The sequence below is a fragment of the Lissotriton helveticus genome, chromosome 8 (genome assembly GCF_964261635.1).
Source record: "Lissotriton helveticus chromosome 8, aLisHel1.1, whole genome shotgun sequence".
Classification (NCBI taxonomy): Eukaryota; Metazoa; Chordata; class Amphibia; order Caudata; family Salamandridae; genus Lissotriton; species Lissotriton helveticus.
Window position 1 is genome coordinate 439,639,548 of NC_136069.1, and position 17,694 is coordinate 439,657,241.

The 17,694-nt window shown below is 45.7% G+C and overlaps 2 protein-coding genes across 2 annotated transcripts in view; one reads left to right on the forward strand and one right to left on the reverse strand.

The window, feature by feature from the left end:
- GTF2F2 (general transcription factor IIF subunit 2) overlaps nucleotides 1-17,694 on the forward strand; it is a 984,327-nt gene that overhangs the window by 458,839 nt on the left and 507,794 nt on the right. The window lies entirely within an intron of this gene.
- KCTD4 (potassium channel tetramerization domain containing 4) lies at nucleotides 13,498-15,855 on the reverse strand. Its single transcript, XM_078656020.1, has one exon. The coding sequence runs from the start codon at nucleotides 15,763-15,765 to the stop codon at nucleotides 14,989-14,991; it is 777 nt and encodes a 258-aa protein (XP_078512146.1). The 5' UTR covers nucleotides 15,766-15,855; the 3' UTR covers nucleotides 13,498-14,988.

The window sequence follows — 17,694 nt, forward strand, 5'->3', positions numbered from 1 at the left end:
TTGCCAAGTAAAATCTGTAGGTGGTGATGGTCCCATGGAAATTGTTCTCATTAATGACGCTCCAGTGAAGAAGATGTTTGACTCGGGAGCCAAAGTCACTCTAATCCCCAAATCGTTTTTTGATCATTACCTAAAAGAAAAGGTTAGATTATCCAAACCTGATATTAAACCAAGAGATTATGGTGGGGAAGTCAATGATTTGTTGGGTTATTTTGTGGGTACCGTTGACTTTAAGGGCAGAATTATTCCTGGCAAAGTGTATGTTTCTATGAAGGGTGATTCACTGATCAGCTGGTTCCACCAACAGGATTTGCTCATAATTTTGGATCCCAACAAGAACCCCTCTGTGTGTTTAAAGGAGTTACCTGTAGTACGTCAAGTAGGGGATGATTGTACATCGTGGGTAAAAGAGTTTACTGACATTTTTTAAACTAAACTGGGTTGTCCTAAGAATTATTACCACCACATTAAAATTAAAAGCAACGCGTTACCAAAGGTGGTCAAAGTTCGTAATGTACCTCTCTCGGCAAAAGACAGCATGAAGGTTGAACTGGACAAACTGATTATTAATGGAGTTATTCAAGAGGTGGAAGCAACGGAATGGCTTTTTCCCATTGTCATGGCTCATAAGGCCAATGGTGAGGCCAGACTCTGTGTGAACTTGAAGGAGCTAAATAAGGCAGTTGTTGTTGACCACTACCCCCTTCCTAATATTAGTGAAATGATGTGTTCGTTGGGTGGTTATAAACACTTCTCCTCCCTCGACGTCACCTCTGCCCACCATCAGGTTAAATTACACCCCCTTTCCCAAGATCTTACGGCATTTGTGACGCCTTTTGGCACTTTCAAATTTGTGAGGATGCCGTTTGGTCTCATATCTGCCGCCTCTGTTTTTCAGAGGGCAATGGAGCGTATACTGAAGGGTATAGACGGTGTACACATCTACCAAGATGATGTCCTTGTATTTGGCTCGAATTTATGTGAGCATGATCACAGATTGAGGGAAGTCTTGAAGGGGTTACGTGATGCAGGTCTTACTCTTAGAGCAGACTAGTGTTGCTTTAATGTAGCACAGATCGAATACCTTGGTCATCTTTTGTCCCCAAATGGTATTAAGCCGAAACCATCCTTGATTAACACAATTTCTAATCTGAGAACTCCCCAAGACAAAGATGAACTAGTGAAGTTCTTGGGTATGGTGGAGTTTTATAAATCAATGTGGAAAGGATCACTGGTCCTGCATAACCAAGGTCTGCAGGTGGATCGGTAGGTGTCTCCCAAATAAAAGACCCTCATACACGTGTTTTTTCAGAGTCGTGTAGCGGTATATGATGTGTCCCCGCTTCTTGTAACACGTGTCCGTGCGTAATCCTTGGGTCAGTTTTTGTTTGCACCCTCCGCCAGGAGGTTGTACCATTGGTTAAAACAGTAGTGATGGTGAATAAGTGAAATAGTGCTATAAAGGTGTTCTAAAATACCCGGACAGCCAGAGGTTCAACTTTAATATTTCTGGATTCGGGTAGAAGGTTAAGGCGTGTCACTATGGAATTATTTAGGAATTCTAGCGCACTAATCTTGTGAGGTTAAAAGTGGTCGACATGTTTCAGCCTTATCTGCCTGTTGGTCAGTCGGCTTTCCTCAGGACCATGAAGTGATCAAGTGAAAAAAAGGAAAAGGTAAATTTGTAACCTGATTCGTTTTGTGGTAGTAGGTCTCATTGTACCTCTACATTATGTAAGACTTGTCTCCTCGGGAACCACGGCAGTTAGGGGGAGGCTTCACTCTAGCCTTCAAACACCCGTCTAGCAGCTTGTGCTGTCTCTGCCCTTGGTGAACCTCTGGCTGTCCGGGTATTTTAGAACACCTTTATAGCACTATTTCACTTATTCACCATCACTACTGTTTTAACCAATGGTACAACCTCCTGGCGGAGGGTGCAAACAAAAACTGACCCAAGGATTACGCACGGACACGTGTTACAAGAAGCGGGGACACATCATATACCGCTACACGACTCTGAAAAAACACGTGTATGAGGGTCTTTTATTTGGGAGACACCTACCGATCCACCTGCAGACCTTGGTTATGCAGGACCAGTGATCCTTTCCACATTGATTTATAATTATTGAAAGGAGATTGAAAGGATCTCTACTCTCTCTCCCTCCACCAATTGATCATACGTATGGTGGAGTTTTACCATAAATGTATTCCCAACATTGCTAATGTCACGGAACATTTGAGACTTCTGTTGAAAAAAGGGTGTGAGTTTGTTTGGGGCAAAGCATGCGAAGAAGAGTTTCAGAACCTGAAAGTTTTGTTGAACAAAGCTCCTGATTTAGGTAGTTTTGATCCTAAGAAACCCTCCTTCTTGATGACCGATGCCAGGTGAAGCAGAAGACAAAACTATTTTGTTTCTTTCTAGGCCTTTGAGAGAAGCTGAGTTTATTTACTCTGTTATAGAGAGAGAAGCTCTCGCTATTTTTTGGGCCATTTGTAAACTTTGTAAGTTCCTGTGGGGCAGTGATTTTTCTGTTCTAACCGACCATAAGCCTTTGAAAGAAGTCTTATCTAGGAAGGGCATCGACTTAGTGTCTCATCGTATTAGAAAGTGGGTGGTTGCGTTGCAGGAGTTCAATTTTGAAGTCGTTTATCTCCCAGGAGTTGGCAACAAACTAGCTGATTGTTTGTCCAGGTTAGGTGATGTGAATGATGATGCTGTGACCTCTGTTGATGGCAGTGAAGGGGATTGGTTTGCTGGTGAAGAATTGAATGAAGAGGTTGATGTTTGTCTTATAATTGAAGGGATAATCTCTGAGAAAGAATGGAAGGATTCACTTTCAAAGGATGTGGTGATACAGGAGGTGATGTCCATGGTTGTCGGTCGGTGGTGCGACAAGACTGTTGTGAGGATGTTAGAGGTTTTTGGCAGGTCAAGGAGGAGCTGTCGGTGGTAGATGGCATACTTTTAAGAGGAAGCAAATTGGTTCCACCCCGGGTACTCAGCAATGCTTTACTGGAATGTGCACATTCTAGCCACATGGGTATAGTCCAAACCAAAGAGAGGATAAGGGAGGCTTATTGGTGGCTGGGTGTCGACTCTCATGTGGAGAGAGTGATTAGAAATTGTCCTGAGTTTTCCAGCAGTGATAAAATACTAAAATGCATGACACAACCAATGATAAAAAGGGAACTCTCTGCTGGTCCCTGGGGTGATATATCGATTGATATTTTGGGCCCTGTGAGGAGGAATTCTGCTGATAGGTACGTCATAGCCTGTATGGATATGTATTCCCGGTGGCCGAAAATTAGATTTGTGAATTCCATAGAATCCAAGGTGGTCATTGATTTTTGGATGAATTGTTTGAAAGGGAAGGATTTTCCTCTTCTCTATTGTCGGATAACGGTGTGCAATTCACTTCAAAGGCTTTCGAGGACTTTCTCTCTTCGAGAGGTATAAGGCACATAAGAGCAGCCCATTATCACCCTGAATACAATGGTCTACTAGAGAGGTTTGTCAAAGTATTGAAAGAGTGCTCACAGTAAGCCTCTGTGTCAGGTAAGAACTGGGAACTGGCAATGAGAAAGAAAGTAAGGGAATAACGGTTTACCCCACACTCCTCCACTGGTGTTTCACCCATTTAGGCTCTTTAGGGGAAGGATGCCCAATGTTGAAATATGTCCTTTGTGGGTGTTAGCTAAAAGCACATTGGTGGACAGGAACGTTGGTGGGGTTGAAGGGTGGAAAGAGAAACAGGAAAAAATATTGGACAAACGCAAAGCATGGTTTGATACCCGCAAAGCTACAATGAAAACTATAGTTTTCGTGGGTGATTGGGTGAAAATCAGGTCTCCCCGCTTTGACAGTAATGATTCCAAATTCAGTAAACCTTTTAAAGTGATTAAAGATTTTAAGAATGCAATTAAGACAAATGACCACAGGGTCTGGAATCTACATAGAGTGTTTAAGTGTCTTTCCCTTGGAAGTGTCATGTTCTTCATCTCTCCCAGCTTCTAGTTCTTCTCACTCAACGTATACTTCGTCATCATCCTCTCGTGTGAGACCCAAAAGGGCTGTTAGACGTCCTTCTAAGTTACAGGATTTCGTGTGATCTTAATTATGAACATGTTTAGTTTTATTCTCGGGTATAATAATTTTTAGTCTTATGTTAAGCATGTTTTCTTTCTTTCTTTATTTACGTTGTATTAATAGGGGGAAGGTAATGTAGTGTCTTAATTGATATAATGTAAACTTGTGTTGCCCTTTAACTATGTATGGAATCTAGAACACTGGACTTGGTGCTGGCAGAGCAGTGACTCAGATGACCGTTGCCAGTCCTGTGCATAGGATGAGGTCTCAGTTACTTGGATCTTAATAAAGTAACCTTTACCTCCACACCTGATTCCTGCTAATTGATTTACTGAAAATACAAGTTTTGAAAAAAATATTGTCTGTGGGTGCTCGTGGAAGACAATTTCAATGGACTAGAATCTAGAGAATGCTAAAGTGATTCTGGTATTTTACTGACCTCTGCTGGTCATTTTCTATCAAGAAGATTAAATAGAGGCAGTTGCCAGAATTTTTTTCAAAAGAAAGTCCCTCAGCAGAAAGCAATTCTGATATTTTACTGGCCTCTACTGGTCGTTTTCTTTCAAGACAGTTAAATAGAGGCAGTGGAACATAAAAAAAGGTCCTAGGGCTGATCTCCACAGCCCATAAAGTACATACACATATAAGTATATACTAAAGTATATACAAGAGGTCTCGAATGCTCGACCTAAAAAAGGATTATTAAGGTACAGTATTGGTGGCCGGGTATTGACATTAATATGGAAAGGATGAGTGTCCTGAAGGTCCTCGGGAAACCTTGACCATTGATGTTTTAGCACCTATTTTGAACATGGATTCTACTGCATGGTATATTGTAGTATTGCTGGCTTTGTTGATGAAATAACCTGAACTCTGCATTTAAAAAAAGGTTTGACTCTGCACCCATAGCTGCATTTCTTGATGAAGTGTTTTTACGCAAAGGCATTCCCCAAATCCTTGGTAAGCGATAATGGGACTCTATCATAATGCTAGCACTGGAGCTGTAGAACGCTTTAACAGCGTTCTGTTGGCCAGCGTTCATATGCTATTAAAAAATGTTTTAATCTGGATGTAGAAGTCAAGAAATTGTTGTGGGTGTACCGAAGTTCACCCACTGCGACACGTCCTATTCTGTTCAAGTTGTTGAGGGGAAGAGATCCTTGTACTAGAGACAATTAAGCTTGCATAAAGAATCGTATATTAAATAATTGGTCTTTAGAGGAGGTAAAAGTCAACATTTGGAAGTCACAGCTTTGTTAAAAGGTCTATTGGGATTTGAAGTATGGTTTGAGAGATGTCAACCTTAACATGGGTGAATGGGTCACGGTGAAAGACTGTGGAAAGACTGTGAAAGGTAGCAGTATGTTAAAGGGTCCTTTCCAATAGGTGGATTTGTTCGCCAATTCAGGTTTCCTGAGTAATGGTGAAGTATGACACCTCAGTAAATTGGTAAGATGGGATAGTACTTATAATTCGGATCATTCTGTTATTGATGGTAATAATGAGTGTTGTAGAGGAAGCAGCAAGAGTTGGCTGATGGAGTATGAAGTTGCAGAGTCAGGAGTATCCAGGGATGTTCGGAGGGGGAGAAATGTTAATCTTCAGCTGCAAGATTGTCACAGTATGAGGTTTCTCATGTCCTGGATTCCTCAGGAAATGGAGACAATAGGAGAAAAAAAGGGGATGGATGATGTTACTAAGACTGGAAGGCAAGGCAAATCCCTGATAAGTTAAAGGACTTTTTGGTTTTATGGGTGAACGAAAACTGTATTTAAATTGGGTTATATTGGATCAGCTTTTCACGCTTCCATCTCTTATGTGCATTTTGTAATTTGCAGTTCATACAATTGAATGTGTTGTGGTTTCCAGTGTGAACCATGTTACAAGAACATTACCTTTTTAAGTTGATTTTTATTGTTAGTGGTTATTGTTTGGTTAAGGAGGAAGATGTTTGGTGTTATAGTGCATGTTCTGTGTGTCAGGGGTGCCATGGCATGCCATAACTGACGGAGTGGTGAGAAAGAATGGTTGACTGTGCCTGCGCTGAATAATTTACCAGGATTGAATGAAGATTACCTGGAATTTAACAACAGCTTGGACCTCCATCATTAGAAACAGCTGAATGGTTTCTTCTAAAGTGTACTACCCACCTCTTCTTTTTTTTTTTTTTTAAGGAAGTCAGCCCTCTCTTCAAATTTGAATGTTGCTGTATGTCAGCTGGCTTCTCTTTATTACCCCCTGAATAATCTCTCACTCCTGTTTCTTCCCTCTATAAGCCCTAGATGTCTTACATCATTACCCTTCTCTCTGAGGGTCTTTTCCTGACGACTGCACTCTGAGGCAGTACAACAGTGGCTTAATGAAAAATGATTGCCCTCCCAATGCAAAATTTCTTGACGGAAGGTTAACATTTATTATGGTTTGTCTGCCACCCAGATTTATTGGCTCAGGGAGTCAGTCAAAATATCCCACCTTCTGTGGCACAAAAATCCCCCGTTAGCTAAATCCATGGTTGCACACATCATTCTGAAAGAAAGTCAATTGCTTCACTATAGAAATCCTTCAGGCATTGTAAGAATCCCACAGGTTCTTGAGAATTGTGGCCACGGATGACTATATAGAGACAGAGGTAAAGGAAGACCGGATAAATGGGAACATTGAGCGAAGCAGATTGCTGGGTTAGTCCTGTACTGTTCAAATCACAACTATGGACAGATTTACATACTGCTCAGTATATGAAAATTTCTACTCGAGGAAACCTCGTCATCAGCCAAACATTAGATCCAACTTCAGCTGTGTAACAACCCTGTTTACTCCACACGCCCATTCACACAAGCACTTGGTTCAAACCTTCAAAAGTACCAATTTCCCCCCTGCAGCACGTAGTCTAGCAGAACCCCGTGCTGGGACACAAGGATTGTCACAGCTGCCACAGATTTAGGGGAGTGTCAAAGGACTGCACCCTTGTGGCACATCCATTAGAGACAGCATTTACCCCCTCCCAGGTTGGTTGAATGGTCCAAGTTATCCACTGCTGCCAGAATGCAACCACAGCGAAAACCTAAAATCCAGCAGATCACCACTCTTGATATAGTGGGTATGGTCTGTCCATGTTCACCCGCATGGTCAACTGTCCTTAGCCAACCTTTAAATGCACACACATCTGCAAGGAAAAGTGCTAAGGGGCCAAGTAAACGGGAGGGGGCACACAAGAGTACACTACGTAATAAACACATATCATAATATTCTGAAGTGCTCTGGGGTGCCCTTCACCCGCCTCTTTCCCGCCCCTCAGGGACCTTCACTGCGCCCTGCAATTCATTATGTAGTGCACCACAACAAGCAACCAAAATTACAATCTTTGTCTCATAACACCACGGGCAATCTCCATTGGGGAATCTGCACAAGACATTAAACACAAAATGGTCCATCTTTACACTAAGAGAAGTGCTATATTCTAATATATAGTGTTTGTAGTAAACTCCTGAGGTCATGGGGATCTGGAATGGTGGAGAGATCAGATTAGAAAGAGCTGGGAGAAGAGGCTGGTGCTGCCCAGGGGTTTTGAAGACTAATCCTTCACAAACTGATCTGCCCTGGTGTGGTCCTTAAAAGAAGCACATGTTTTCCTTCCAAAAGGGATCAATGGTGATCTTATTCTCGAGATGGCTGCCCCTCCCAAGTCAGGCTGGAGGTGCGGGGTCACGTGACTTGCGTCCCAAGGACGGCTGGAACTGGTATAATGCCCTGCTGTTCTCAGAAACAGACCCTCTGTGGCAGCACAGTACAGTACAGAAGCTTTACTGCTGAGTCTGTGGGCAGCATTGCTGGCCAGCCTATAAGGTGCACAGTGATTCAGCGTTGTGTGGGCACCCAGGCTACACCACAAATAAATACATTGCACGACATCACTTACCGCGATTTAGCTATCGCTGGTTTACAAAAAGCTCTTTAATTTTCAGAGTGGTAACACAGAAATGCATGCTTGTTGGCATGCGAGCTGTACAGCAATCTGATGTGGCTGCTCACCATCTGACATCCAGAGGAGCCAGCACGCGTTTGCAGCCTTCATCACTGTGAAATGCTCATCCAGAAGGGGAACATAGTCTGTATGCTGGCTGCCTTCGGCATCCCAGCCTCCCCGTGTGCAGGCAGCACCCCCCTTTAATAGGCATTCATTCACTGGTGCTCGATGTAATCTTTTATTTGTGTAATAAATTGTGGATTGAGTGCTGGAATGAAAGCCAGCACTGTGCGGGCGCCCTCCCATGTGCGCCCCCCTTAATTGGAAAGTCAAATGACTGCGCCACTGTTGAGCTTTCTTTCCTTCCCAGCTCACCGCAGGAGCGCCTTTCTGTTCAGACCACCGCCAGACAACCTTGGTGTTTATCTACCCGTGGCTGCTCCTGAAGCACACTGCTGGCTTGGTGCACTTTGTCACAGTGCCGGCAACAGACAGATTGGAAACTAGTCAGGCACCGACTGAGGTTAATGACGCAACAGGCCATATCCGGGGAAAAAAAAACGTGGCTGAGCGAAGTTTGTCTTCAGGGCGCACAAAGCGAAACAAAAGGGGATGATGAACGGAGCGTTTGAGCAAATCAAACGCTCACCCCCAGTCAACTGATCTGGGTTTAATCCACCACCATTCTTTAGCCCACTCAGCCACCCCATTTCAGACATGGCTATATGCAAATCAGTCTGACCCTGTGCCTCATGGGAACAGTACAGCCCGAACTGCCAAGCCATGTCTTCCATGGACCGGAAACAAGCATCCTGGGACCGGTTTCGGATTCATAATCCTCATCAGCCAGGCTATCTTGAATCCAGTGGCCAAGTGAGCAAGGGACTCACGTCTGAGCATACCCTGCCACACTTAGGGCGAACAAAGCGAAACAAAAGGGGGGATGATGAACGGAGCGTTTGAGCAAATCAAACGCTCACCCCCAGTCAACTGATCTGGGTTTAATCCACCACCATTCTTGTCTGAACTGGGGTGGCCGAGTGAGCTAAAGAATGGTGATGGATTAAACCCAGATCAGTTGACTGGGGGTGAGTGTTTGATTTGCTCAAACGCTCCGTCCATCATCCCCTTTTGTATCGCTTTGTTCGCCCTAAGTGTGGCAGGGTATGCTCAGACGTGAGTCCCTTGCTCACTTGGCCACTGGATTCAAGATAGCCTGGCTGATGAGGATTATGAATCCGAAACCGGTCCCAGGATGCTTGTTTCCGGTCCAGGGAAGACATGGCATGGCAGTTCGGGCTGGACTGTTCCCATGGCATAGGGTCAGACTGATTTGCATATTGCCATGTCTGAACTGGGGTGGCCGAGTGAGCTAAAGAATGGTGATGGATTAAACCCAGATCAGTTGACTGGGGGTGAGTGTTTGATTTGCTCAAACGCTCCGTCCATCATCCCCTTTTGTATCGCTTTGTCTTCAGGGCGCAGCATGCTTATTGGGTAATGAATGATACTACACGCTCGTAAGTACTAGAACCCGAAGCAAAAGTTGTCTGAATACTCAAAAAATTCGTAGACTTCCCACAAGCTAGTGCCTCGGGGCTAATACGCTTGCTGTTGAGTTAGCAGCCTGAGAGCCTTTAAAGTCTGCCAGTGGGCTGCGCATTCCACCAGAAGTACAAATATTAAACAAGCACTGGCAAAGCCAATATGTCTTATTTGAATGTGCCAACACATGCAAACACGGATATGCACAAAGGCAGAGTATTAGCGTTGCCAAGGCTATCCCACCAAGAGTGAGAAGCATTCTGTGCCCCGAGCTCAATTATATTTTGTAGCAGAACCCCCACCCCCCAACACACACAACTTCCTTTCCACTAGCAACACAGACTTTTATAAGCACCTTGTTGCAGCATGGCGCCATCTTTGGTGGCATCTGCCTCTAATGGCCTTATAATATACCACCAACCCGGGGTGACTGCAGATGAAGTGTGGAGCAGGTGCAGCCCCCCCTAAATCAAAGCTCCTCGTGTATCAGAATTGACAGATATGTTGGGCCACAGTAGCTTTTTTTATCTAGTGGCTGAATGGCACAATGTTTAATCGGAAAAGCTAGAATTTTTCCGGACTTTACCAATTTGAGTGATCCTAGGCAAATATTTTATTTCACTCTGCTTTCTTTTTTATTATTACATAGAGAGCACATGCAAATACCTTAATTTGACGCGTGTGCTGTATGAGCACCTCCATTGTGTCTGTTTAAATGTATTATGTTCCCATATAATAATCTAGGCTACATTCAACGTTCACACACCAACTGACTTGCCTCTTAATCCACTAACGGCATTGCTGTCATGGCTGAGGATTATATGGTGTTTGCTGCACAACTTTGGTGCCAAAATGCTCAGGGCTCGGCTTGTGCATGGTCTCTTAGAGCCCAGCCAGAACCTAGGCTTAGATCACCCTGTTAATTTCTTGATTTGCCCACATGTAACCCCCACACGCATGCACATACACTGGGGTACCACATTAGCATCCACAGTACACACTTCAAAGGTGCTAAATTTGCTTTACAAACAGCGACTCTCCTGGTTGCTGGTTGTTTTGTTCTCCTTCACTTTTATCGTAGTATAGTAGTGTGAGTGAAGTGTTCACTGCTGGCAAGCTGTTTCTGGTTTGTAAGCCATCACTGCTTTTGCCTGTGTTACATTTATCCTGTGTATGTGTGGACGACAGCTTGCACTGCTGCTGCATTCACATGTGTTTTCGGAGTGAAAAAAATGATTGTTTTCTATACAAACATCCAATAAAACAAGGTGAAAGAAAAATATTCCTCTGGGTGGAGTCAAAGCTCACTTTGTATATATATTTTTAAGCTGTCAAAATAGATCTTGCAGACAGCTGAACCGTCAAGTCACATCTAAACAAGCATCCCCAGGTTGTACGAGAATTTAAAAAAAAAAAAGCTTCAAGAGGTGGGAGCACTACTGTAAGCTGTTTTTCAGCTTTTTTGTGTTTCACGGTTATCTTATCATTATAGGTTTCAAGTAGTCTGAACATATTGCATAGGAGTCTAGTTGACGCTTACCAAATATGTGTCCTGTGACAGCCACTATGCTGATCACATCACACATTTGGTGGCTGGTGAAAGGATTGTTTGTAACACACATTAAAAGCCTACTTCAAGGTATTCACATTTTTTTCTGAAATATGCCCAGTCTCAAAATAGTTAGGGTAAACCTTTTCACAAACATTTGCATAAACGTCAAGGTTTCTAGGATCTCAAACAAAATGTTGGACGTTCTAGGGAGATTAAAGGAAAAGCTGGAAAAATACTGTGTGGTGGTCGGAGGCGGGTTTGGCAGCCTGAATCGATGCTTGCTGATAGTTCTGAGTAACACGCTGCTGTGTGCAAGATACTAGTGTATCTGGGAATGTGGTCGTATCTGCCCCAGCACACCTGGCATGCTCTTGTCCACCTATGAGAATGAGAGGTGCGTGATGATCATTGCATTCTCTTGAATGGCATATTTCTGCTAAGTGGGTAGCATGCAAGATCTTTGCATCTAAAAGGCTGTGGAAGATCTACTCATCTTAATACCGGGATACTGGACCGATTGTTATTTAGCTATTTTTTGCAAATCTACAGCTCTTGTGCCCCGGTAGCTACATTTAGGTGTTATCACCATTGTTATAGGACATCTGCTGTTAGCTTGGTCTTGTAACTACATGGCCTGTCTGTGCACATCCACTTGATTCCAGCTTTCCTCGCAGACCAGATCCAAAGTTGAGTTTGGGGTATTGTGATCTTGTCATTCTATAGAAATTGTGTAGTGTTTAGAATCAACATTTAATTGCAATGCAAGATACTAAGTGGTTGTGTTGGATGTTTGTTTGGCATTGTCTTATTCAATAAGCGATGAGTGTGTCCTTTGTTTGTGGGATGAAGCTGCTTCAGGACTTAAACACTTGTTAATACCTTTACCGGAAAATAAATGTTTTCAAATAGATAAATAAGTGGACCTTGCCCAGGGCAGCACACGTTTGACTGATTCACTAAAATAAATTCTGCTTCTAAAATTAACTCATCCATTACAGATTATTATTTTACATACAAGTAAAATGCTCACAATTCACCCACCAAAGTAGATGTGAAAATGATGCACATAAATGTGAACTCTGCATTACAGTAGCCATTCTCACAGAGTGTTCTGAGAGCAGGTGTGATACAAATGATGGCCTACCCGGGGGTGGGGTTGGGAGGTGTACCCAAAGTTTTCTATAACCAGAGCTACTTTTGTCCAGTTAAAACCCTCCCGAGCTGCAGATATTATTAGTGCCCAAATCAGACAAGATTACATGGTAGGGTTGTCAGCAGTAAAGTAAAAAAAAGTTTTTTCAGTTTGGAATGCCTATACATGGGTGGCATAAAATAGCCAAAATGTCGATGCCTATGGGTCCATGGTAATAATGTCAGTAGTAAGTCTCCTTAACACCAAATAATGTATGACTCAAAAATCACCTTTAAATATATTGTGGAATTCAGCCATGTTTCTACAAACATCAGCTTATGAGTTTGAAAATGTACACATTGTCGTTTCAAGCACACTCAATTCTGGTATGCATATATTAATTAATCTTTGAAAAGTTTAAGTTAGTAGGGTGGGCTGCACACAGGACAGCTACTTACAAGTAGCTGGAGAGCTACTCCTTGGAGAAGTCTGCCCAACACCCAGTAAGAGAGAAATTTCAAATCGGCGTTACCAAAGCAAAGAATAAGGTCTGTTCATATTATATTCCATACACCTGTTTAAATCATGCATGTGGAGCATAAAACCTGGCACATTTGAGAAAAATATTGCAAATTCCATAAGTAATCCCACTGTAGTAATGCTTCTCGCGTTGATGGGCCCCAGTTTTAAGATGAGGGGGAGGGTAGTTACTTTTTTTCATTTAAAAAAAATGAATGTTATATATTTCCTGTTCCAATTAAAAGACTGTTTAAACGGTAATAGTGTGACTCTTGTAGTGAATTTTGTTGTATGGACATTACTTTCTTAGGCTACGAGCAAGCTCCCTGCTAAGGGCGTGTGGCCGCAGTGTTCCACTATTGTGCCCTAAATATCCAAAGGGGCTGAACTCCGTGTAAATTAGTGGGATGTATGCGACGCAGCAGAACTCACTGCTCACCTTTAACAACATGTTCTTTGAAATCCCATTAAGCTTTGCCAAACTAGCCCCACGTTAGCAGTGTTTTTTTTCACTGTGCATCCTGCATTTCATGACTTAATTTGCTGTCTCTCTCTAGTCTTTCGCACCTCAAAGCACTCCGAAACACTGTAGGCCTAAGGCAGTATGTCGGCATTATAATCAACCCAAATAAAGTGAGTAGGGTTCTTTTTTTAACTAGAATTGCTTTGCTAAACGTAATAAATGCAAGAGATACTAATACATACCACATGGTGACATCGTTTAATAGGCATGCCATGTATAATTATTACAATACTTTATTTTGAAGTAAAAAAACAAATCCCTCAAATGGTTATCAAAATGCGATGTATAAATCCAGTGGGTTGTCTTTCAAATACATACTCCGCACGAGACCTGCAGTGTTCAGATCAGCAGCGTTGAAACAGCCGTCCGTAGTCTGGTCGTATTTAGCGTTCAGGGCCACGCAGGAGCTCGGCTGCATGAGGCTGGCGTGCAGGAATGTACCAGGGATGCCCACTGCGGTCTGGCTGTCCAGTAACAATATGCAGGCAGAGCAGTCATTGCGCAGCTGGCATCTAGCCCCCCGGCGTTAATAAATATTGGCAGATTGTGACATGAGTGAGTAAGGCGCGTGCATACCCTGCAACGGGTGAGCTTTTGGCTGTGACTGCAACCAGCGACGGCTTCCTGCTCCCCTCGCGGTCCAGAAGAACCAGTGAGCAACATGGACACCTCCTGCCACGGACTGGCCGATCGTGTTGGGCTACACTCCTGCTGATCGTCGGGCTGGGAGAGAGTATCATTGGATCTGACTGCGTCTCGTGCCCGTGGTTCACGACGGGCTGAGTAGTTGTGTTGTGGGGCACAACGAGGCTTCTCAACATATACACAGCCCGCGTTGGCACCACCTAGGTGGCCGCACGCGAAGCATCCACCCTGATGATCGGGGCTGCAAGACGCACAACAGGGGTCCTTGTGAATTCCACACCCATTATTTGTCAATCCGACATTCTAGGATGATTCACGTGTGACACTGACACTGCCTGCCCCTAGCCTCCCTGCTCTGACTCCTGGTGGGTTCCTTCGCCGCGCGGTGCCCTGCGCGTAGCCTTGTTGTTCTGCGACTAGTTTCCTGCCTTCGTCCCTTTTGTATTCCCAGTCCCTTCTCTGCCTTTATCGTTTACCTCGCACGCTCTCTGCTGCCAGCACTTCCATGCTATCGGTTTATTTTTGACTACCAGCAACATAGATCGTGTACCCTTCCTTTTTCATCCAGAACCGTTCCCATTTCCACCTTTTTAGCAGAGTGTCACCCTCGTTGGATTTATTTCACTGCCGTAACAATGGACATGCCTCCAGTGGACTAAAGTCGGATCACCTCTCCTGACCCCAGGTTCCTCAACATTTTAGATCTTGCGTCAGTGGGTACAGCAGTTATAGTCTAGTGATATAAATAAACTTGGAAACTCCTAAAGTTGAGGAGTGCTGCTCTTTTGCTTCAGCGCCTTAGCTGCCTTTACGTTTGCGCATTGTCCTGTAGCCTCACAAAATATTTTACTGGCCACTAATTATTATGAAGTTCTCATGTGCCCTGGGTCCCCCCTTCTTCTCTGGCCTCGCTGCCCTCCTCACCACCCCCTCCTCCGGTCCTTTGACTCACTGACTCCGAGTTCACCTCTCTACTGGCCCCGAGGCTCCTGCTCCTTTCCTCCACCAGTGTCCAGCGCCTCTACTTGATGAAGTGCAGCGCGTCGCTGTGCACGATGGAGCCCTTGGCGGGGTCGAGGTTGGTGAGCAGGCGGAAGCCCCCGCGCAGGGCCAGCATGATGGCCTCGAACTTGAGCGTCTCCAGAGTGCACACGAAGGTGCTGTCCTCCTTGAGCACCAGGCGGGTGCCGTTCTCCGACTTGATGAAGTACTTGAACTGCAGCACGTTGGCGGACACGGCGAACTCTTCGGGGAAGCCGTCGAGCCGGCTCTTGGACACCAGCACGATGCGCGCCTTGAGGCGAGTGATGAAGTCGGGCGCGCTGCAGAAGACGCGCAGCCCCTGCGCGCGGTCGTGCTGGTCGGTCACCTCCAGGAAGGTGCTCTCCCGCGCCGCCGCCTGCTCGCGCTCCCAGCGCGCCCGCACCTCCGCGGCCAGCGCGCGCAGCCCCAGGTGCTCGGCCTCCTGCGCCAGCAGCCCGTACTCGCGGAAGCCCTCGGGCAGCAGCAGCTCTCCGTTGCGCAGGAAGTTGAGGACGTGCCTGAAGAGCAGCCCGTCGCGGTCCAGGAAGAGGTGGCCCTCGGCGTCCAGCGGGAAGGGCGTGCGGCCACTCACCGCGCCCTCCAGCAGCGAGTCCGGGTAGCGCTGCACCGTCTGCCGCTGCGTTATGTACAGGTAGCCGCCGACGTTGAGCGTGAGCAGCGAGACTGTGGCGGCGGCCGGGGCCGCGGGGCGCTCCCCGCCCGGCTCTGCGCCCTCGCCGCCGTCCTTGTCCCTGCGCGCGGCTCTGCGCTCCATGCCGGCACCGGGAGCCGCAGCTGTGACAGACCGCGCGCACCGGTGCAGCCTGCGCGCTGCTCTGAGCGGCGTCTGTGGATGAGCCTCAGCAGCGCCTCTCACAGGACGCACTCCCTAACTCGCCCCCATTCGGAAGGCGGCGCCCTCCTTCACCCCCCCAGACGAGCTCAGCACCGCCCTGGGCGTCTGAAGGCGCAGCCCGCAGACTTCAGAGGTATCCGCCCAAAGCCGGTGGACTCGAGAGCTTGCTTTAGTCATAACGGAGCCTAAGCATCTCTGTTGCGCGCGACCACACAGAGCCCGCTCTCATCCCATCCTCCAGGAACGCCGCATACCCACACCAGGGACATTTTAAACATTTGGGGAGCCCAGGGCCAACGCGGTGTTTTGGGGGCCCCTGTTCCGGACATCTTTGAATTTATAATCCAATTTCTGCTCTTTCATGCGCTCTTTGCCCAATTAACCGACCATGCACAGGAACACTCGTCCACATTCTTTATGTGTTTACAACATCTAATATGCGGCTCGGGGAAATGGGCATGTATTTCAGCCGAGTTACAGATAAGTTACACCTGGACCCAATAGTGTAATGCCAGTGGGTCTACCATCACAACTCTCATAGGTTGACACCTGTTATTTCTGAGCATGTTTCCACGTTTTGTTGCTATTAATGATTCACGCTGCTTGACACGTTTAAATAACGTGTGGAGTTCTATCCTCCCGGAGTCAAAGTATCTATTTTTTCAAATTGCCAGTTTAGTAGGTCGGAGCGCATTGTAATGAGTTTGAAAGCTTCGAAATCCTATGGAGGTGTTGCGGATGTATCAGAACGCTTTACATGAGCATCATTTGCGTTACAGATGGACATTTTGTTAGGCACATGAGCTTTGAATAAGTGATGGCGGCCGCGGGAGGTTTTGCCGGAGGTAGAGGCAGATTAACGATCCCGGTTCGTATTGACTGTTTGGATTTCTTTACCAAACCAGTTGACCTACAACCCTAATTGGTGGTATAGGCGGGTCTATTACTTCTTTACATTTTTATCAGTCCAGTCGTCGACCCAGGGACCGCCCTTATACCAATCTCCTGGTACTGAATGTTGTGGCTCTTAACATTTTTGACTTCCCTCTCAATTGACATCTTTGCTTGCACCTACGCTACTCCGTAGAGCACAGGGGGTTGGATGGCTAATTGCTGTATCTGCGCTACGCCTGCTTGGACACCAAGTAGTACTCCTTGATGCTTTTGAGATGGCAAAGGCCGGAGCGGAACCGGAAATAAAATATCCCAGACACATACCAAACACCCCTCCCCCCTCCCAGGGACAGATATTGATCACAATTTGGCCCGTGCGCTCCCCAAAAAAGTGGTCCACATTCGCAGATCGTCCCTTTCATGGATCACCATCTGTGAGTCTCATTGGAATCTGGTTGGTTCGTTTTTGTTAATAATTCTTTTTGTAGTTTTATACAATGTGAACTCGGCCCTAAGGCATTGGAGTAATGTTTTTAAGCACCACTTACATTACACGTTTCATTGCTATTTTAGGTATGGAGGATTACGTGATTTGCTCAGAATTACAGGATGTTGAGCTGAGGCTGGGACTCAAACCTAGTTTCAACGTCAGCAGCTATAACCACAACATCACGTCCAATTTTATGCAACCCCCCTCTCCCCTCCCAAACAAGCCCTAAAAGACACCAGGGCTGAGGTGACAACACCAGGCCCAAGAGGGCCACTTCTCGTACTCGCCTCTTCCCCAGCTGCTTGTAGCCTCAGGGCGATGATCTGACAGGGAAGGGGTCTAGAAAAGCTCACTGCCTCTGCTATTCGAGGAGGCCTTGGGTGAGAATGGACCAATGGCGCAAAATCACCTGCCCCTGAGGCCTTCTCGGACGCGACCCCAGTAAGTAGCCACCATGCCCCCCT

Coding starts and splice junctions, on each gene's coding strand:
- KCTD4 (XM_078656020.1), bottom strand. CDS start 15,765: ATGGAGCGCAGAGCCGCGCGCAGGGACAAGGACGGCGGCGAGGGCGCA.